We start from the raw sequence: 23,521 nt of genomic DNA, 5'->3' as shown, positions 1-23,521 counted from the left end.
GAAAGATGAAAGCCTGGAAAAAGCCGTGGGCTGAACCAGTCTAAAAGTGGGAGTCAACCCTTCCGCGTAGGCGTCGCTCTAAATTATGTGACGTAGCGCTGCACTAGGGGGGAGAGGAGGGGCCGGGGGTGACGGACAGATCGATGAGATCCAATCAGGGTGCGCGCATTTCTGAGGCGCGACCCGCCCCTCTAGACCAGAAATGTCTCTGCTTAGGTCAGGCTAGCATTAGCATGATAGCATTAGCATGTTAGCATGTTAGCATTATAATGTTAGCATGATAGCATTAGCATGTTAGCATGATAGCATTAGCATGTTAGCATGTTAGCATTAGAATGTTGGTGGCAACGTAATGCGCAATGAACTAAGACAAAATACCTCATTGAAAGTCAATGGGGAGACCTGGCTCACATGTAACCAAATGGACCCTTCTGAGAGGCTAAATGTCATCAAATGGTGGTCCTTGGCTCAAATGCTGCACAGACTTGGCGAGCTTCAGGCACCCAGTAAAATTTCTTGAAATTTTGTTTCTAGTTATTAAGTATTGGTTGCGGATTTCAACCTGTGTTTCTGCCATTGCATGGCAGGCACCCAGAATAAATGCCTAAATTGTAAATTGTCGAATGCCTCTTTTCTTTTGGGGTAGCACTGAAGGCCTGACTGTTGTTTTTATTTTTTACAGTAACAACTACAACACCTACCACTACGCTGTCTACTACACAAGGTAAACTACCACTACACTGTCTACTACACAAGGTAAACTACCACTACACTGTCTACTACACAAGGTAAACTACCACTACACTGTCTACTACACAAGTTAAACTACCACTCCACTGTCTACTACACAAGGTAAACTACCACTACACCGTCTAATACACAAGGTAAACTACCACTCCACTGTCTACTACACAAGGTAAACTACCACTAAACTGTCTAATACACAAGGTAAACTACCACTCCACTGTCTACTACACAAGGTAAACTACCACTAAACTGTCTACTACACAAGGTAAACTACCACTACACTGTCTACTACACAAGGTAAACTACCACTACAGTGTCTACTACACAAGGTAAACTACCACTACACTGTCTACTACACAAGGTAAACTACCACTACACCATCTACTACACAAGGTAAACTACCACTACACTATACTACACAAGGTAAACTAGCACTACACCGTCTACTACACAAGGTAAACTACCACTCCACTGTCTACTACACAAGGTAAACTACCACTACACCGTCTACTACACAAGGTAAACTACCACTCCACTGTCTACTACACAAGGTAAACTACCACTAAACTGTCTACTACACAAGGTAAACTACCACTACACTGTCTACTACACAAGGTAAACTACCACTACAGTGTCTACTACACAAGGTAAACTACCACTACACTGTCTACTACACAAGGTAAACTACCACTACACCATCTACTACACAAGGTAAACTACCACTACACTCTATACTACACAAGGTAAACTAGCACTACACCGTCTACTACACAAGGTAAACTACCACTACACTGTCTACTACACAAGGTAAACTACCACTACACTGTCTACTACACAAGGTAAACTACCACTCCACTGTCTACTACACAAGGTAAACTACCACTACACCGTCTACTACACAAGGTAAACTACCACTACACTGTCTACTACACAAGGTAAACTACCACTACACTGTCTACTACACAAGGTAAACTACCACTACACTGTCTACTACACAAGGTAAACTACCACTACACTGTCTACTACACAGTCGATGCTTCATATCCATATGAGTGAAAAGGCCAGGATGATCGGTTTATTTAACACAGTTCTTATATCCCCCTATGTGGAATTCAATGAAAAAAAAAAACGTACACAAACCTGTGGACTGGCGCCCTCTACTGACAGTGACATCAGGACTTCGGTGCTCTATTGTGGTTTGTGTCAGAATGCCTGTTGCCTGTTATTGGTTAGCTGATTTGCTGCTTTACATAATGATGTCAATGGTGTTTAATGTTTTCACGTGTAAGGGTGAATTATTTAACGCCACCTGTTTTTTTTTATCCTTGAAGAGTCTACTTTAAGATTCTGCCAGTTAACAAGAAAAAATAATGTCCCAAAGGGTTCATTTTTAAACCTTTCTTACACATACCATACAAATGAAGGGGCACGGTGGCACAGTCGGTAGTACTGTCACCTCACAGCTAGAAGGGGTTCGATTCTCGCTCGGGACGCTGTGGGTGCTGGCGGTGTGTCCTCTCCTCCGCACCATCAGTGTCCATACGGCCATACCCGAGGCGGGGTTGGCAAAAGGGCCTTTCTGTGTGGAGTTTGCGCACCCCAGAGCTCCTATTTTGAAGGAATCCCGGCAACGGTTGTGTTAGCAGTGTCTGATAAATGCCTAAATTGTAAATTGTCGAATGCCTCTTTTCTTTTGGGGTAGCACTGAAGGCCTTACTGTTGTTTTTATTTTTTACAGTAACAACTACAACACCTACCACTACACTGTCTACTACACAAGGTAAACTACCACTACACTGTATACTACACAAGGTAAACTACCGGACGCGTGGGGGGGGGGGGGGGGGGGGGGATTAACAGGGGCGGGTGGAGCTGCCGCGCTGCCGTGGAGCTGCCGCGCGCTCAAATACGGAGAATGTCAAACATAGCACTGCGCATTCAGTGGCCTCTCCAATATGACACAGTCACAGTGCATGTATCATCTATATCAGAGGTTCCCAAACACCGGTGCCGGTCCGCGGGACACGTGGCACTGGTACGCAAGAGGGGAAATCTAAGTTTTGCGTCGTTTAAAAATGTCCAATCTTTGTATCTTTAGCAGCAGCAGCTGTAGGCTATTTTGTGACGATCGCATTAATGAAACCAAGCGCTACACGCGGTTCCGGTACAGGATTATTATTTCATGTGAATCATGTCAAAATGAAAAGATGATGTTATCCAGGTAAAGTAGTGGTATTGGCACTCAGCGCAGCAGCAGCACCGAGAACACAATAAGAGATATGACATTATTATTCTCCTCCTCCTCCTCCTCCTCCTCCTCCACAACTCGATAACGTTCTCATTTGTTACTCATTTTCTGAGCCATGCAAATAAACAACAACCCGCACTGACCGGAGACGGAGAGGTTCATGTGCGCTGCGCGTAAAGCTTAGCCAGAAACAGACAGTCATTGCGTCAGCATGCATGTAGCCTCGGGAACCCAGACGTTATATTTCCAGCACGGAGGTGAGGGGGATATCGTTTGGGGGTAACGTTTGCGTGCTTCTATCTGTTACTTCTCTGACACAGCGCAGTTCAAACAGACTTCAGCCAGTCTCAATAGTGGGACACCGCGCGCTGAGAGCCACATAGCCTACACAGCTGCATTTGGTTTTTAATTAAGGGCGCGTTCTGAATGCAATGAAAAAAGGGGAGAAAAAAAAAAGAAAAAAAAGCTCAACTTTCGACTTGCGCTGCTGCGAGTCGACTCGTGACTCGTTTATCGATAAATCGATAAATCGATTTTTTTATGAATGCCCTACACTACACTGTCTACTACACAAGGTAAACTACCACTACACTGTCTACTACACAAGGTAAACTACCACCACACTGTCTACTACACATTACTCCTCTGCTTGCTGCCTTGCACTGGCTGCCAATCGACTCCAGAATTAAATTTAAATTTGTATTCATTACTTATAAATCTCTCCATGGGCTGGGCCCAACTTATTTAAGTGAACTGGTGCACCCCAAGGTGAATATGAGACAAAGGTCTTCTCATTATCCCCACCACTAAGCTGCGAACCAAAGGAGATCGAGCTTATGCATTTCTTGCACCAACGCTGTGGAATGACTTACCACTCTACTTGAGAAATGCTGTGTCTGTTGACATCTTTAAGAAGCTACTAAAAACGAATTTGTACCGCAAACATTTTGGTTTGCTCCAGTGATTGCTTCAATCTTTTGTTGATTTATATGTACTGTTCTATTTTATCTATTTCTAGGTACTGTCTTTGCTGCTCTGTTTCTTATTTCATTGTTGGTTTATTTTTTATTGAGATGTTCTTATTCCTATTTATTTTATTGTACAGCACCTTGTAACAACTGTTTTGAAAGGCGCTATTACCTTACCTTACCGCCTTTCCTAGTGATAAAGAGGAATGTTAAAGAGACATAAATCTTTCTCCAACAGATGGTCCCAAGAATGTCCTTTTGGCCGTAGATCCACCAGGAAATGTTGTCATAGGAAGCTCAGTCACTTTGACCTGCAGCGCCAGTGGGTCACATCCACCAATCCAGAGCTACATCCTTTTCAAAGACAACACTGCAGTGGCACAGAAGAACACAATGAGCATCTCTAACGTCCAACCCAGTCACAGCGGAACATACCACTGTGAGGCATGGAACGACATCGCTGGAGTCAATTCACCTCCAGTCACTGTTGATGTGCACTGTGAGTTTTTGATTTATATATTTATATATATTTATATTAATTATCTAATTATATTGATGATGATGTGCGCGTGCGTGCGTGTATCGGGGTGGGATTGGCTATGCATGAACATAAACATATACAGTTAAAGTGTTGTCCATATCATAACAGTGCTATTTAAGTGCATCAATGTTTATTCCTCCACAGACCCTCCAGAAATTCCCTCAGTATCAGTGAGTCCACCAGGAGTCGTTGTTGAGGGCAGCACAGTGACTCTGACCTGCAGCAGTGAAGCCAACCCACCAGTAGACACCTACACCTGGTACAAAGACCAGAGATCATCAGCACACTCTCTAGATGTTCAGCGTAAGTGAATTCTAAAGTAAAACATCTTATAGTTTTTACAGACAACAAACAACAGCTGCAATAGCCGATCTACAAACAGTGCGAGTTGTTGTGAGCTTTTAGATAGTCTGTTTTCATGTTTGCCTCTTTCTTGCATAATATTAGACAATTTGGGCAATCTGCTAAAGGTTCAAAATTGTCACTATCGTGAAAATGTGCAGCCAGATAGATACCCTGTACAGCGTACACACTTATACTGTATGATGGATGGGCAGCAGGGACTTTTATTTTATAAGACCCCAAAATTCACAGCGAAATGAACCGGAAGTCTAATCGACTAAACCTAAAATGGCTACTGTCTTTTTAACCCATTTAGATCTGAGGACGATTCTACAAATGCCTTCTAAATCCTGACAGTTTTCTGAAAAAAAAAACATGTTTCTATGTCAGTCGTTCTCAAACATTTTCATGTCAAGGACCCCCACAAATATATGTAATTAGCCACTGACCCCATGTGAAAATATGTTTTTCCAGGGACCCCCCCCCCCAGAAGCAAAGATTTGAGTTAAAAACGTTCACTGTGAAAGAATATATATTCAAAGATTTGCACTACATTTTCAAGATTATTCAAAAATAGCAGATCTACAAGCTCATAGCTTGATGATGTTCGTGCGTGTGTGCGTGCGTGCACTCGTGCGTGTGTGTGTGTGTATTGGCTATGCATGAACATAAATATCATCATAATTCATTTTAGAAAACTACATTGGGTAGCACTTTACAATAATGACCCGTTATAAAGCATTTATAAACGTTCATAAGCAGTTTGTAGACTATTAACAAATCATTAACAACCTGTTTGTTGACATTCGTAAATGATTACTAAAACCTTTATAACTATGGTTACAAATAATTTATAAGGTATTAGTAAGTAGTAAACTATTCATTAATAAGCCATTTATATACATCTGTAAATGATTATTAAATAATTTGTAATGACCCCATTATAAAGCATTTATAAACATGTATAAGCAGTTTGTAGACTATTAACAAATCATTAACAACCTGTTTGTTGACATTCATAAATGATTACGAAAACCGTTATAACTATGGTTACAAATCATTTATAAGGTATTAGTAAGTAGTAAAACTATTCATGAATAAGCCAGGTATAATACATCTGTAAATGATTATTAAATCATTTGTAACTGATGTTATATAATATATACAAGCTATTTGCATATTTGGGAAATGTGTTGACAGTTGTGACGACAGTTCATCATTTACAACTGTCTGTTAATGTGTTTGTTCATGTTTAACATATTATACTTTGTAAAACATTCCTAAACTATCTATAAATCCTTAGTACATGTTATTAAGTGCCCTATAGTAAAGTGACGACAGTTCATAATTTACAACTGTCTGTTAATGTGTTTGTTCATGTTTAACATATGCTTTGTAAAACATTCCTAAAATATCTATAAATCCTCAGTACATGTTATTAAGTGCCCTATAGTAAAGTGACGACAGTTCATCATTTAGGCTACAACTGTCTGTTAATGTGTTTGTTCACGTTTAACATTTTAGGTTGAAGATGTTGTGTTGCATTGTGGGTAGCCTCGGTACCAGGCTTTCATTTTTGTTGGTGCAAAAATTGAAAGCCTGGAGGAACGCATTGGCCGCTCTGGTCTAAAAGTGGGAGTCAACCCTTCCGGGTGGGCGTCGCTCCAAATGATGTGACGTAGCGCTGCACTAGGGGGCAGAGGAGGGGCCTGGGGTGACGGACAGATCGATGAGATCCAATCAGGGCGTGCGCAAATCTCAGCCGCGACCCGCCCCGCTAGACCAGAAACCTAACACGTTAGCTCAGGCTACATTGTGGGTAATCCTCAGTACAGAGGAACTCCATACTGAGGGTAAGATGGTCTCCTGTTTGCTCAGGCACAAACAAATTAATTACAAACATCTAAGCTTCATATAAGTGGCCAGATATGCACTCATGTTTACATAGTGTTATTCAGTAACATTCATTTTTGTATGACATGGTATCATATGATATTGTTTATTTAATTGTTTGAAAAACGGTTAGCATGTTAGCTAGCTGTTAGCACAGTTGTTAGCTGTGCTGTGTAGCCTATTACATGAGAATTCACTGACATGGAGTATGTTGTGTCATACTCCATGTCAGTGAATTATCATGTAACACAGGCTACACAGCACAGCTAACAACTGTGCTAACAGCTAGCTATGAGAAATGCTGTGTCTGTTAACATCTTTAAGAAGCTACTAAAAACTAATTTGTACCGCAAACATTTTGGTTTGCTCCAGTGATTGCTTCAATCTTTTGTTGATTTATATGTACTGTTCTATTTTATCTATTTCTAGGTACTGTCTTTGCTGCTCTGTTTCTTATTTCATTGTTGGTTTATTTTTGATTGAGATGTTCTTGTTTTATTCCTATTTAGTTTATTGTACAGCACCTTGTAACAACTGTTTTGAAAGGCGCTTTATAAATAAAATGACCTTACCTTACCTTTCCTAGTGATAAAGAGGACTGTTAAAGAGACATACATCTTTCTCCAACAGATCGTCCCAAGAATGTCCTTTTGGCCGTAGATCCACCAGGAGATGTTGTCATAGGAAGCTCAGTCACTTTGACCTGCAGCGCCAGTGGGTCACATCCACCAATCCAGAGCTACATCCTTTTCAAAGACAACACTGCAGTGGCACAGAAGAACACAATGAGCATCTCTAACGTCCAACCCAGTCACAGCGGAACATACCACTGTGAGGCATGGGACGACATCGCTGGAGTCAGTTCACCTCCAGTCACTGTTGATGTGCACTGTGAGTTTTTGATTTATAAATTTATATATATTCATATTAATTATCTAATTATATTGATGATGATGTGCGCGTGCGTGCGTGTATTGGGGTGGGATTGGCTATGCATGAACATAAACATATACAGTTAAAGTGTTCATAACAGTGTTATTTGAGTGCATCAATGTTTATTCCTCCACAGACCCTCCAGAAATTCCCTCAGTATCAGTGAGTCCACTAGGAGGCGTTGTTGAGGGCAGCACAGTGACTCTGACCTGCAGCAGTGAAGCCAACCCACCAGTAGACACCTACACCTGGTACAAAGACAGCAGATCCATCTCCACTGGTCCTCAGCTGGTGAAGAACAATGTGTCTCCTGGAGACTCTGGACGGTACATCTGTCTGGTGAAAAACACACATGGATCCCAGAGATCATCAGCACACTCTCTAGATGTTCAGCGTAAGTGGATTCTAAAGTACAAACATCTTATAGTTTTTACAGACAACAAACAGCAGCTGCAATAGCCGATCTACAAGCAGTGCGAGGTGTTGTGAGCTTGTAGATAGTCATTGTTTGCCTCTTTCTTGCATAATATTAGACAATTTGGGCAATCTGCTAAAGGTTAAAAATTGTCTCTATCGTGAAAATGTGCAGCCAGATAGATACCCTGTACAGCGTACACACTTATACTGTATGATGGATGGGCAGCAGGGACTTTTATTTTATAAGACCCCAACATTCACAGCGAAATGAACCGGAAGTCTAATCGACTAAACCTAAAATGGCTACTGTCTTTTTCACCCATTTAGATCTGAGGACGATTCTACAAATGCCTTCTAAATCCTGACAGTTTTCTGAAAAAAACTGTCAGGATGTCAGTCATTCTCAAACATTTTCATGTCAAGGACCCCCACAAATATATGTAATTAGCCGCTGACCCCATGTGAAAATCTGTTGTTCCAGGGACCCCCCCCAGAAGCAAAGATTTTAGTTAAAAACGTTCACTGTGAAAGAATATATATTCAAAGATTTGCACTACATTTTCAAGATTCTTCAAAAATAGCAGATCTACAAGCTCATAGCATGGCTGCTATGAGCTTGATCTGCTAGCTTTCATGCTTAAAACACCAAAAAGGGGTTCCCGTCCAGAATGGGTTAAAAGTCATCAGAGGCGTAACCGCGAGGTAGCGGCGATTTAGTAATGAGACGTTCAAATAATACACAATAAAAATACACAATACACATCTCTCCACAGCTCCGAAGCTTAAGCACTGTGGACCTCCAGAGGTCTACCATTCGAACATAATCATGATCACCCCGATGAAGACCAGGTACGCACGCAGAGAGAGGGTGTCCTACGAATGCATTAAGAACGGAGGACGTGCCTATGTGAGTTGTGTGGCTGGGAAATGGACACCTTTAACTCTGACATGCCGTGATGGGCATCCATATACGAATACAGGGTCCACATTGATGCATTGAACAATGTGGACCCTGTTGTAAACAAGTGTAATGCTTAATTGGGTCGTCCACTCACAGTTGACAGTCTTTGTATTGAGTTTGTGCTTAAAATGTACTGTAAATTCTACAAACTGTTAATAAATATTTCAATCAATCAATCAAATACAATTCTAATGTAGTAAGCTACACTACCAGTTACTCTCTATTAAATATAGCTCAACTACAACGAAGCTATCCCCAGATAATTGTAGCAAGCTACACTATAAGCTACATGGCAAAAGTAGCTAGCTACATGGACACTACTTTTTTTCTTTTAAATATTTTTTATCAACTTAATGATCAAGTTTCCACCGAACAAATAGCCTAATAGGCAGGCAAAAATGCTGAGTTTGATTGTTTATTAAAAAACAAACAGGAAACAAGCCCTCTGTCTGGCTTTTGGTGTCAACTTTTTCACATTTACTTGTATTAATGTACCTTGCGGTGTCAGGAGCCGGCTGATTCATGTGTTCAGTGTTGGGAAAGTTCTTTTTTTTATTAACTATAGTTCAGTTCACAGTTAATTTTTTTAAAGGAACTAATTCAGTTCATAATTCAACATTTTGAACTAAAGTTCATGGTTCCAAAAAATGAACGATTTTAGTTATTTTTTGTTATTTTCTTTTAAATTATTATTATTGCCACAGCCTAGCCATTTGCACACCAGCTGAGAGACATAATTTAGACTAGAGAATGCTAGTCTCTCAAGACAGACTGTTGCCTCGATAGGCACTGTTTTACCGAATATTTGAGGATGGGATACTCAGATTGAGAGAATGCGGACAGGCACTTAAATGAGATGTTAATGTCCTGTAGTAGACTTAGAAATAAAACTAGTGTTGACTAATCAATACAAGTGGCTCTTATTTTGATGGGGCAGTTTCTGCACAAGAAGTCCGTTTGACTTGTAAACAAGCTACGATGAATGAGCTGTCAAAGTACTATAGTCGCTATAAACCACGTTAGCGATCAAATTTACAATATGAAAACTTTCACTTAGACAATAATGTAGGTTACACACGCTGGAATTAAACATGGAACCTGCAGGCAGCATTAGGTGAGTAATTCATTGTGTTGTGCTAGAGATAAAAGGACAGCTGCTGCGTGGGATCCTCTTGCTGCTTAACAACATAACTGTGTCAGACTCTTCTTATCTAAACCAACCAATCATGGATTTTTTTCCAGGGATTTTTTCCCCCACAAAACTTTATTTAACAGTCAATTTGTAACGTATAGCTTTTGTTGAAAGCTACGTCACTACTTGGGTCTAAAAATAGCTACACTACAAAAAACGCTACTTGGTTCAAAAGGAGTGAAGCTACCGTCAAGCTACTGATAAATGTAGTTAAGCTATGTAGCTATTTAGCTACTGCCCAACACTGCTGACATGTGAATCCAATCCAATCCAATCCACTTTATTTATATAGCACGTTTTAAAACTCAGAGTTTACAAAGTGCTGTACAGGAGAATAAAATAAAATAAAAACAAGTGCACTAAAGCTACCACACAGAAAAACAACAGTGAGAAAACAAAGTACAAACAGTGACAACAACTGAGACACATTACAGAAAACAACAGGAAAACAACAGCATCACAGTGAGACGAAACATATACAAGGACCAAAGGAACTCAAGCGGGGTTAAAAGCCAAGGTATAGAGGTGGGTCTTCAGGCGGGATTTAAAGGTCTCGATGGAGGGGGCCAATTTGACGTGGGAGGGGAGTGCGTTCCATAGTTTAGGGGCTACAACAGAAAAGGCTCGGTCGCCTCTGGACTTTAAGCGGGTCTTCTTTGTGACCCTGAGGTTTAGCTGGCCCTCAGACCGCAGAGATCTAGCAGGAGTATAAACCTCAATAAGGTCCGACAAATAAAGAGGAGCCAGACCATTTATAGATTTAAAGACAAATAGAAGAATTTTAAAATCCACTCTGAAGCGGACAGGGAGCCAATGAAGGGAGGCCAAGACAGGTGTGATATGCTCACGTCTGCGAGTACCTGTGAGTAGACGAGCGGCTGAGTTTTGGACTAGCTGGAGTCGAGCAAGGGAGGCTTGGTTTAAACCAGCGTACAAGGCATTACAGTAGTCCAACCGCGTAGATATGAAGGCATGTATAACTCGCTCAAAGTCACTAAAATATAGCACCGACTTGATTTTGGCCAGCAGCCTCAGATGATAGAAACTAGAGCTAACTACCGCATTGACCTGTTTGTCAAGTTTAAGGGCATTGTCTAGTTTGACGCCAAGGTTTGAGACCACAGGTTTCACATATGGCTGCAGGGAACCTAGGTCAGTGGGAACGATACCAGGACCGCTAGGTCCAAACACTATAACCTCCGTTTTACTTTCGTTGACACTTAGAAAATTAAGAGCCATCCATGCCTTGATGTCACTTAGACAGTCAAGCAGAGGTTTCAGGGAGCCGTTATTGTCCTTTTTAAGGGGCATGTATATTTGCGAATCATCCGCATAAAGGTGATACGAAATGCCATGTTTCTTAAAGATAAGGCCAATAGGAAGTAAATATAAAGAAAATAGAATAGGCCCAAGGATCGAGCCCTGGGGGACTCCAGAGGACAGGGGGGTGGAGGACGATACGAAGTCGCCAAATTTAACAGAGAAGCATCTCTCCGATAGATAGGAAGAGAACCAGGCTAAAGCGGTATCTCTGACACCAACACAAAGCTCCAAACGAGATAGGAGAGTCTTGTGATCGAGAGTGTCGAAAGCAGAGCTTAGATCTAGGAGTAGTAGGATCACAGAGTCCCCAGAGTCGGTGGTCAACAGGATGTCATTGAAAACCTTCAACAGCGCTGACTCTGTGCTGTGAAACGCTTTGAACCCAGATTGAAAGACATCAAAAATGCTATTAAGCTGCAAAAAAGACTGGAGTTGAGACAGCACCGTTTTCTCAAGGATCTTGGAAATGAACGGAAGCTTTGAGATGGGTCTGTAGTTAGATAAAACAGAGGTATCCAGACTAGGTTTCTTTATCAGGGGTGTCACCACTGCTGTTTTAAAGTACGCTGGTACAATCCCTGAGACAAGGCTGCTATTTATGATAGCAAGGACTCTAGGCCCAATGGTCTCCCAGACCTCCTTAAAGAGGTGTGTGGGGATAGCGTCTGTAGGGCAGGATGATGTTTTGAGTTGCGAGACAACTTCACTAAGTTTAGAGAAAGATATAGGCTGGAAATGGTTAAGTGTAGTTGTGCAGGTGACGGCCATGGAGGGGTCAAAAGCAGGGGGGGAAATTTGTGCTCTGATCATATTGACCTTGTCTATAAAAAAGCTGAGAAATTTCTCACAGACATCAAGAGAAGCTTCCAGACAAGTGGGTTGGGGGGGATTTACCAGCTGCTCAATGGTCTTAAAAAGAACGTGTGGTTTATCCATATTTTTTGAAATAATGTCAGAGCAATGCCTTGATTTTTCCTCTTTAACAGTCCTCTGATATTTTTTCCAACACTCATTTAGAATGTCGTGTGACACATGGAGCCTGTCTTTTCTCCACCTGCGCTCAGCCCTCCTACACTCTCTCCTGACAGCGTGGGTGGTGTCATTTAGCCAAGGCTCAGACTTGGGTTTGGGACGCATGGCTTTTAAAGGCGCAACATTGTCCAAAATGCCAGTGCAGGTGGAAAGAAACGAGGATGTAAGTTGCTCAGTGTCAAGACCCTCGGAGAGGCTAATGTCAGCATGCGCTACGCTATTAAAAGCTGAAGAAAAAAGAGCGGCGGTGGCAGGTTTCAGCACACGGCACTGGCGTGTAGAAATGCATGATTTAAACGTGTCACAGGGCAATATAAAATCAAAAAGTACAGGGAAATGATCTGAACAAACTGGAGCACAGACCTGCACATTAGAGATTTGCAAACCATGCGAAATGACGAGATCTAGCGTGTGACCAAGTTCATGTGTAGGTGCATTAACATGCTGGACAAGGTTAAAAGCATCAAGTACATCCAAGAAATCTTTAGCTAGTGGCTTAGAAATGCAGCAAACGTGCACGTTGGTATCACCAACAAATAAGCATTTATCGTACTTAATCAGAATGCTAGCCAAGAAATCAGAAAAGTCCTTTATAAAGTCCTTATTGTATCCAGGCGGTCGGTAAATAACCGCACAAAGCACCGGGTCAGAGCGACGTAGTTCAAACAAGCTCAGTTCAAATGAGGAGAATGACAGCGGTGTCAAGGGTTTACAATAAAGACTGTTTTTAAAAATAGTAGCAATTCCTCCTCCTGCACGACCTGTCATCCTAGGAGAGTTTATAACAGAACAGTCAGTAGGTAGAAGTTCGGTGAAGGCAGCTGACTCACCCGGTTGTATCCAGGTTTCCGTCACGAAGAGAATATCCAACGCGTGCGATGAAAAAAGATCATTCAGGATAAACGTCTTATTCCTCACCGATCTGGCGTTTAGCAACGCACAGCTAATTGTCACGGGGGGGTCCACTGCACAGGCCGCCCGGCTCAGCGGCTGTAGGTTGCCGTGGTTTGCTCCACCAATACGCCGCGGGCGGGGCGGAAGAAGGCGCGGGGCCAGGGCATGAAACTCTCCATACGGGTCCGTGACAGGTAGCAGCCAGGTCCGGACAAGGGCGGTGGCACGCCGAGAGGCGATGCGGCGAAGACACGCTCCATAATCCGGTGGAGCGCTGCGGGAAAACAGGGCCGATTTGGGGGAAAGTGCATGCCAAGCTTTAACCCGGACTAGCCGGCCAGCTCGTGTCCCTCTGCGCCTGTGGCGTTTACGCCTCCGGGGAGAATCCTTAGGGCGCCACAGGTATTCGGGGATGTCAGCAAGAAGCGGGGGAACAAAGTTCCTTTGATCGTCCTGGCCAATTACCACCAAGCAGTCCACAGAAGCCTTGATGCTCAATAACTCCAGACGGTCATAGACCTTGAGAGAATCGATTGTCCTTGTGACAGACGAAAACAGGAGGACAAACAACAGTAGAACACACAACCTAACGCCGCCACACAGCCTCGGACGGCCAGCCAGCCACACCGGCGCCATCTCGAAGTCTGCGTTGCGTCAGGCGTCAGTTGCCAGGTCTGAATGAAGGTAAGTGTACGTTCGTCGTCAGTACCAGTGTTGATACATACACACGGCGTTGTGTCATCAGGGACGTCAATATAGCTGGGGGGTGGAGCTATGGGGTAAAGTTCCGAGTTCTCCCAACCGGAATAAACAGTGGGGTTTTCAAACGCAGATGCTTTAAAATACTACTAATTTAAAAGTAGACGTCATGGATTGCCAGATCACAGGGACAGATCCTTGTTGCCACTCGACAAGGAACGCTACTTTAGAAAATGAAACAAGCCTAGAGTCCGATTGGAATGTCCTTGACTGCTGGTTATGATCCAACACAACACAATGGCCTGATATATTTGCTTGGTAAGAGACACTTTTCTATAGATATGATCATCAAAGTTCATTGACACACAGCTCAGATTGTGTTGGGGTAGCACCAAGGGGGGTGGGGGTGGGGGGGGGGGGGGGGGGGGTAGGGCCCGGGCTGTCAATCTCGCCTCGGGGCCCGTGGGACCTTCCAACCGCCACTGAATTGATCCTATCTATAGAGTGTCTCTACCAGGTGATTAACCCATTCTGACCGGGCACCCATTTTGGTGTTGGCATCATGTTATGCTTTAGCTATTGAAAAATAGCAGATCTACAAGCTCATAGCACGGCTGCTATGAGCTTGATCTGCTAGCTTTCATGCTTAAAACACCAAAAAGGGGTTCCCGTCCAGAATGGGTTAAAAGTCATCAGAGGCGTAACCGCGAGGTAGCGGCAATTTAGTAATGAGACGTTCAAATAATACACAATAAAAATACACAATACACATCTCTCCACAGCTCCGAAGCTTAAGCACTGTGAACCTCCAGAGGTCTACCATTCGAACAGAATCATTGTCGAAATATATATGGATATGCGAGGATGTGTTATCAGAAGTGTGGTAAAATATATTTAGGTCATAATTATTGATCAACTATTTCACACTGATAGACTGCAAGGGAGAACTGAGAGCCTCCCACAGCACATTCCATTGAAGCAGCCACCATTGGTAGGGGGTTGTGGAGATCCTTATCAGTACCAGTCAAGGGAACAAAGAGATTTATGACCTGGCAGGAAAGACATCTGAAACTCTGAGTCACTGAGCAGATGCATGTATAGGGAGAAGCCATGACCTGGTGAATTCTTCCTTTCATTGAGTAAAATGTGTTCTAAATGTAACCATTATTGTACTGGGTTAGTAAAGCCTAGATAATATAAGAATGTAATGATCTTACAGTTAATCTAGACATTTTGATCTAGATAAGCAACAGCTCACATGACCGGAAGTGGTGGGGCTGTTGTAAGGGGCTGATGTCAGAATCCACAGGCGAAAGTGTCTGTGGCTTCTCATTGGCTAATGACAGGGGCAGAAAAACTGACCCTGCGATCTGATTGGTTGCAAAAGCAAACCACTTCTTTAAGTAACTGTCTGGTCCAGAAGTTGAGTTAGATTCATCCAATACCATCACGATGATAGAGACCAGCAGAGGCCAACGGTAAATATAATCATATGATATGTGCATTATTCCATAAACTATGTTATTAATGTGTGAAATGATAATTAGGTTGTAACCAAGTGTTTATTTGTGTTTCTTGTCTCCAATCAATAATCTTGAATGGTAGATTTAAAACCACACAGATATTATGTTCAATAACCACACTTCACCAGATGAGAGCAGGTTAGGCATTAGACTTTAAGGGCGTGCTAAAGCACAAGATCCAGGGTACTATTTGTCAGTCTGCATTGGGGAAGTTTGAACAAACGTGAATGTTGTTATATGTGTTTTATGTTTAAATGAACTAATAAAAACCCTATAAAAAGCATATTTGATTCGTAAAATAAGGAAATTATTGAAGCATTAAATAAATCAGTTGTGCGTATTAAACGTAGCTTATCTGCTGTATCTCTTGGGAATTCGGATCCCGGCAAATCTCACCGAAAACCGGACAATCATGATCACCCCGATGAAGACCAGGTACGCACCCGGAGAGAGGGTGTTCTACGACTGCATGGTGGGATACATTATGAATGGAGGACGCCCCGATGTGAGTTGTGTGGCTGGGAAATGGACACCTTTAACTCTGACATGTGAAGGTAAGTGTACGTTCGTCGTCAGTACCAGTGTTGATACATACACACGGCGTTGTGTCATCAGGGACGTCAATATAGCTGGGGGGTGGAGCTATGGGGTAAAGTTCAGAGTTCTCCCAACCGGAATAAACAGTGGGGTTTTCAAACACAGATGCTTTAAAATACTACTAATTTAAAAGTAGACGTCATGGATTGCCAGATCACAGGCACAGATCCTTGTTGCCACTCGACAAGGAACGCTACTTTAGAAAATGAAACAAGCCTAGAGTCCGATTGGAATGTCCTTGACTGCTGGTTATGATCCAACACAACACAATGGCCTGATATATTTGCTTGGTAAGAGACACTTTTCTATAGATATGATCATCAAAGTTCATTGACACACAGCTCAGATTGTGTTGGGGTAGCACCAAGGGGGGTGGGGGGGGGGGTAGGGCCCGGGCTGTCAATCTCGCCTCGGGGCCCGTGGGACCTTCCAACCGCCACTGAATTGATCATATCTATAGAGTGTCTCTACCAGGTGATTAGACACTGTGCCGCGGTAACACAATGTTTTACACTTTCCCTTGTAATTATAACTACCTTTTCTGTGGAAGTTCTTGACATCCAACTACTCAGTAGTAACTGACAACATCGATGTGTCAGACTGCATCATACATGACCAGGTCATTTCCCAGATAATGGTCGATAAAAACAAATCTTGAATTCCCTACATTAGCCTATACAAAATGCATGGTCAGGGACCACACGCACGCACGCACGCACGCACCCACACACAGACACACACACACACACACACTTCTCTCCCTGGCTCTCATGCTCTAGTTGTCTCCATTTGACCCAGGCCAGTGCGGCAGGCGCACGTGTGACGGGAGCCGGTTAAATCAATAAGGCATTTAGAAACACAGTAGTATAATTTAAAGTGCACTAATTAAAGTGCGAGTGCGTTGTACTGTGTGACTGTTAAAAGTGTAGCCGACCTACGCCACCCTTTGGTTTAAAACAGAGTAAAAGGGAACTCTTAAAACAATAAAAGGACACCCAGGTTCGAGTTAAAAACCAGTTAAAAAGAGCATTATAAATTAAAGGAAAACTGTTAAAAGACTGATACAGGACAGGGTTTTGGGGAGTTACAAATAATACTTTATTTCCTTATACACGGGCACTCTAAAAATGGCCAGTAGAAAAATACAATTAAACTTAAAACGCCCTAAACCTAAAACCCTAACCAATCCTATATAACTAACTAAACTAAAATCTTGACCTAAAAACAACACAAAACGAAACAATCAATCACAATAAAAATGTCCGGATAGCAATGTGCAAATACAGCAAGAGGTTGTGCAGACAATCCGGGAAGGAGCCAGGTCTAGTAGTCAGGCGACCCAGGGTATGAACCTGGGTCTATCTGTCTTCGGCTTGCAGTATGCAACTTCTCCGTCTCGTCTATCGTTCAAGTTCGCCTGTCGTGCTTGGAGTTGGACGCCTTCTCGTCTGGCTCGTCACACCGGTGGCTCTGGAGCTCGCTGTGGCTCTATAAAGTGCAGAGTGCAATCCGGTCCGTCTCCCCTGGGATTAATCCCCCTTGCTGTCCGGTGCTGCTATCGTCTCTGCTACCGAAAAAGTCACTTGGTCTCGTCTCGTCTCTCTCTGTTGTCGCTCTCTCTGCCACCGAGGGCCGGGCACACACCAGCCAGGGGCCGCGGTCGTGGCGCTTACAGTGTCGAAGGCCTGGCTCTCATGGCACTTACAGCCCATCTGTGGTCGACAATCATGGCTACCGCTGGCCCCCAGCTGGAGTGTCCTGGCCCCAGCCCATGGAGCTGCCCCCATTCCTCCTTCTCCCAACACAGCCTTCTCCTTCCTCTGTGTTTTTCTCCAACTTCTTCTGCTGTCTTATATAGGGCTCCTGATTGTTGGGCCACACCCAACCCAGGTGCAGGTCATTAGTTTGGCATCAGCCAGGGTTCAATGTCAGTCAGTGGAAAAACAAGTTATACAGATCACAAAACAAGCAAAACTATAAAGCAAAATCACTGGACAATAATCTCACTCCAATTAAACTCATAGCAACTTAAAGAAAACATTTCAAACAAACATGCAAAAGTATAACACAGCAAAAGCACACAAATTATAATAAACCAACCACATATATTTATTTCCACCGGCTCACACACGGACCAGACCGGAAATAAACTCATGATCAGCGGAGGCACTCTGTCCCGTCCTGGAGACCATCCATGGCAGGTGTCCCTGCAGCGCAGACGCAGAAACTCATCGAATCCGTTCGGACACACCTGTGGAGGCGTCCTCATCGCGTCCTGTTGGGTCCTCACTGCTGCTCAATGCATGTAAGCTGCTCTAAATGCTAACATGTGCTAACATGAGCTGCTCTAAATGCTAACATGTGCTAACATGCTGCTCACTGCAAGATTCTCTAAAGGCTATTTGTGCTAACCGTTTTGCCGCCAGCATTAATTAATCGATGCAATCGTGCATTGCCATGGTTTTATCACGTATAACACTTATTTTAAAGAGCCAAATATCCGTAACCGCCTACTGTTACAATGACAAAATGCTGTGTATGGTGTCTTGACCGGTTGTTGTTCCCTCGGTCGGCTGATTTGGAGATACAGGCCTTTGAACGCAGAGCCCATAAGTGCAAATGGATGCGCGCGCATCTTCAAAATGGCCGATATGCTAAAAATAGGGCATCAATGGCGTGCACAAACATTTAGAGGGGCAGGTGCTCAAGTGAAAAAAGGGCACCTTGTGCAGTGCGTGGAACCGGACGGTTGCCTTAATAGTGTGAAATGTATATATTTTGGGGCATAAATAATATATTAGAAGCTTTTTTCATAAGAATTGATCAATGTCACCCTGGTCCACATGGTCCACAGGCTACACTGTACAAAGAAAAATCAAAAGGGCACATTGCTGTCCAGAGGGCAAGGGCAGGTGGTGCTCTAGCACCCCCTAGAGTCTGTGCACGCATTCATTAAAGATGAATAGGCTATGGACAGCAAACTGTGTTTAGTTTATCTTGCCTGGTCTGAGTGGTCTATCATCAATGCAAACTGCAACGCTGTTGTGTTTCATCGGCTACACACGGCCTTTTGGCTGCTTGCAATGCAAGGAATATAATTTTAGATTGCATCACAAGATGAAACATGGCATTGCAGGCAAGCAAAAGTTTAAAAGCAAATCCTTGGCGGGGAGGGATAGACTTTCTATGGACATTATAGCAATAATAGTCAGTCCGTGTGCGTGCGTGCGCGTGCGTGCGTGTGTGTGTGTGTGTGTGTGTGTGTGTGTGTGTGTGTGTGTGTGTGTGTGTGTGTGTGCGTGATCACTGTCAGCAGGCTGTCAGCATTGTGGTCCCCCTCCCTTGAAAATGATCAACGGACTGATCAACTCGGGAGGGAATTGGATCTGTTGCTGTTTCTGTGATTTGACCTTTGACCTTTCCTAAAGCCAGATTGGAATTTGTTATGCACATTATTGTTCTGTAGAAACACAGAATATGCACTGGCAGGCAGCACTATATGATGCCAGGTCATTGTTGAGCTGTCTGCATGACATGCTATCTAAATTGCATTCTTACCCAGGGGGCAAACCACCCCTTTTATTTATACCTGCATTTGCCATAACATAAAAGGTTGTCCAACAGAAATAATATCTAGTGCCCCTCAAAAATAAAATAATATATATATTATAATATATATACAATATATATTTGAATTAAGTGAAATCACTGAATATACCTTAAATGACTGACTGGTTGTTTCTCAGCAGGTGGTCTTAATTACTGACTTGCTTGTTTCTCCAGTGACAGCGCCATGGACATGCAGGTGGTCGTGGGGGGAGTGGTCATCAGGAGCAACGAAGAGTCAGACCAGGTCATCTCCGTGAAGAGAGACTTTGTTCACCTGGGTTTCAGGATGAACAACAGCATTGGCATTCCTACTAATGACATTGGTGAGGCCTTTCAGTTACTGTATGTCTTCTTTTCCAGACTAGCTGATTTCTTACCTTAATCTGGGGTTATCTCTGTACGTCTGTCTGTCTGTACGTCTGTCTGTCTGTACGTCTGTCTGTCTGTCTGTCTGTACGTCTGTCTGTACGTCTGTCTGTCTGTACGTCTGTCTGTACGTCTGTCTGTCTGTACGCCTGTCTGTACAGTACGTCTGTCTGTACGTCTGTCTGTCTGTACGCCTGTCTGTCTGTACGTCTGTCTGTCTGTACGTCTGTCTGTCTGTACGTCTGTCTGTACAGTATGTCTGTCTGTCTGTACGTCTGTCTGTACATCTGTCTGTGTGTATGTCTGTCTGTACGTCTGTCTGTACGTCTGTCTGTACAGTACGTCTGTCTGTACGTCTGTCTGTCTGTACGTCTGTCTGTACGTCTGTCTGTCTGTACGCCTGTCTGTCTGTACGTCTGTCTGTACAGTACGTCTGTCTGTCTTGTACGTCTGTACGTCTGTCTGTACATCTGTCTGTATGTCTGTCTGTACGTCGGTCTGTACGTCGGTACGTCTGTCTGTACGTCTGTCTGTACAGTACGTCTGTCTGTACGTGTCTGTCTGTACGTCTGTCTGTACGTCTGTCTGTCTGTACGTCTGTCTGTACGTCTGTCTGTACGTCTGTCTGTCTGTACGTCTGTCTGTACGTCTGTCTGTCTGTACGTCTGTCTGTACAGTACTGTGTACGGATGGCTGTAAGGCACGTACTCGAGAACCGTTCTGCCCCACCGACTACAACGGGTTCTCTGACACGGGTACAACGGGTACTCTGACACGGGTAGAACGGGTACTCTGACACGGGTACAACGGGTATTGCATAGCCGGGTGGGATGGAGCACGTGACATCATCATGGATGGAGCATGTGACATCATGTGACATTGTTAAGCCCATATATGGAGATCCCTGATGTCATCAATATTGGCCAGCAAATATCTACAAACCCTTAGATATCCATACTGTATATGGAGCTGACCTGTTCTGAAATTCCATATGTTGATCCTTCCCCACCCATCCTTACTCTTCGATGTCTCCCTTTTTACTGAATACCTGCCCATTTAAACTAGTCTAGACGGTCCCGCCCCAAAGTTATTAGTGCAGCCGCGCCCGGCAGCCGGCGAAAACTAGAATTCTTAACAGGCCCGAAAATGCAGACCTCACCCTTTAGAGCGAGGTCGCTTCTCGCCCTCAGGGCGCCTTACTGGTGTCTAGATAACAAGTGGTACAGGTGATGTTATCTAGATCAGGGATTCTCAACCTTTTTGGCTGGGGACCCCCGGAAATGCTTTGCCCATGTCTCACGACCCCCACCCCGCCCCGCCCCCCTCCCCACCCCACTCCACCCCCGTACAAACCGACCCCCCCAAGGAGTCGCGACCCACGGGTTGAGAACCCCTGATCTTCATAACATGCAGACATCTGTATTGTCATTGCACTATAATAAGCCAGTGAAACCATTCCTGCCTGAGCAAAATAATGAATTAGCAATATCCAAATAATATTCATCAAGTTAAACTGTTTAAAAATGATCACATTATGTCAGTCAGAGTATGCTAATAAGTTATAGTTATTGTCACACTTTATTATTATTTTTCTGGAGTAACCTACCTAACTTCCGCTGTGATTGGCCGAGCTTTGCATAATGTTTGTAGTAGCTAATTGGCTGTTGTTGGTTACGTAACCAATCTATGTTTTACATTGTTTATAAAGAAATAAATTCAAGCGTTAAATAAATATTCAAATTAGCCTATATGTATGAATGAATTCATCTTTATTTTAATGTCTTGTCGTTAAGACCCATCCCCTACAGGATTATAAGACCCTAACAACATAAATAAAAAATAAGACTTTTCTAGTTTTATGTACTATTCTGTTTACTTTAAAGTCAATTCCTTTTGTCTATCAGATTATACTAAGATCCCCTGACCCCCGGGTTCGAACTGGAAACCTTGCGTTTACGATCCAGTCACTCTACCCCTGAGCCACCGCCGTATTGTTATTTACTGTTCTATTCTGTGTCTCAGCATTACTCCAGCTGAGTCTCACCGATGACCCATTCTGTGCCAAGGAAACCAGCTATGTTAAATATGCCTGTCTGCCAAACAAGCTCTTCCCAGATGGAAAGGAGTGTGTGCTCGCTGGATGGGGTGAAACTGAAGATGGTACGTATCCAACCACTAATCACACCTTAAATAAAAGCTGCACTAGTCTATATAAGGTATAATTGCCTATGTTACATGTATCATATTCGTATAATGTAGCAGGTATATGAATATGATGCAGTTTGTCTCTGGAGTTCTTTATTCTATTATTCCACTGTATCCTTCAATGTTCAAATGGCTTCCAGCAGTGTTAAACATTATCCTTCAATGTTCAAATGGCTTCCAGCAGTGTTAAACATTATCCTTCAATGTTCAAATGGCTTCCAGCAGTGTTAAACATTATCCTTCAATGTTCAAATGGCTTCCAGCTGTGTTAAACATTATCCTTCAATGTTCAAATGGCTTCCAGCAGTGTTAAATATTATCTTTCAATGTTCAAATGGCTTCCAGCAGTGTTAAACATTATCCTTCAATGTTCAAATGGCTTCCAGCTGTGTTAAACATTACCAAGGAAAGGTCATGATGAAGTGTCCAGTATCATGCATTTTGAGTTGTACAACTGGAGGGTTTGGCCTAATGGTGGCGCTAGAGAAAAGGCTGCGGGTAACTATGTTCCGCAGTATGAACAAAAGGGCATTTAGCCTATAGACCGTCGCAGCAAACGTATTTTCTGTAGGCGGAGACGACATATTTGCGGTGTAAACTCAGAGGTTTCCTACTACATTGAATGGTAGAGTGACTGATGTTAGTCTACTCAAACGTTACTCTTTTACCTGCTTTTTACTAACACTAACTTTACAAAGATGCCCAGAACATCGGGATGAACCTGTGTAGTTTATAGCTGCTCCAACAGTAGTGGTAACATTCAACTTTGGAGAGAAACGGAATGTCAAAAAATACAGAGCAGTGGCTGAGAGCCATAGAGAAAATGAAGCAGTGAAAGGTCCTGAAATATACAGTCTTACCCAACACCCAATCTTTCTGTTGTATGAACACAAGGCTGCTGTAGTTTATACCTCATACTTTAAATGCTTAGTATGAGCAGAGTTGGGTGTAACGAGTAACGGAACATCTCGTTACTGTAACGACACTACTTTGGTCGGTAGCGAGTAATATAACGACACTACTCCTCCAAA

General features: G+C 43.1%; 2 protein-coding genes across 2 annotated transcripts in view; both read left to right on the top strand.

The window, feature by feature from the left end:
• The window catches only part of LOC310874835 (B-cell receptor CD22-like), a gene marked incomplete at its 5' end in the record, with an annotated part of 135,812 nt that overhangs the window by 29,105 nt on the left and 83,186 nt on the right, over positions 1-23,521 (top strand). The gene's annotated exons all lie outside the window — the stretch shown is intronic.
• LOC310869030 (hemicentin-2-like) lies at positions 690-22,209 on the top strand (the record flags this gene model as incomplete). Its single annotated transcript, XM_083779605.1, has 9 exons — positions 690-724; positions 4,202-4,462; positions 7,809-8,066; positions 8,863-8,938; positions 16,149-16,267; positions 17,109-17,129; positions 17,690-17,822; positions 20,094-20,242; positions 22,190-22,209. The coding sequence occupies exons 2-9, from the start codon at positions 4,357-4,359 to the stop codon at positions 22,207-22,209; spliced, it is 882 nt and encodes a 293-aa protein (XP_083635731.1). The 5' UTR covers positions 690-724; positions 4,202-4,356.

The sequence above is a fragment of the Protomyctophum parallelum genome (genome assembly GCF_964188405.1).
Source record: "Protomyctophum parallelum genome assembly, chromosome: 1".
Taxonomy (NCBI): Eukaryota; Metazoa; Chordata; class Actinopteri; order Myctophiformes; family Myctophidae; genus Protomyctophum; species Protomyctophum parallelum.
Note: the sequence above shows the minus strand (reverse complement) of the source record. Positions and strands in the feature narration are given on the sequence as shown.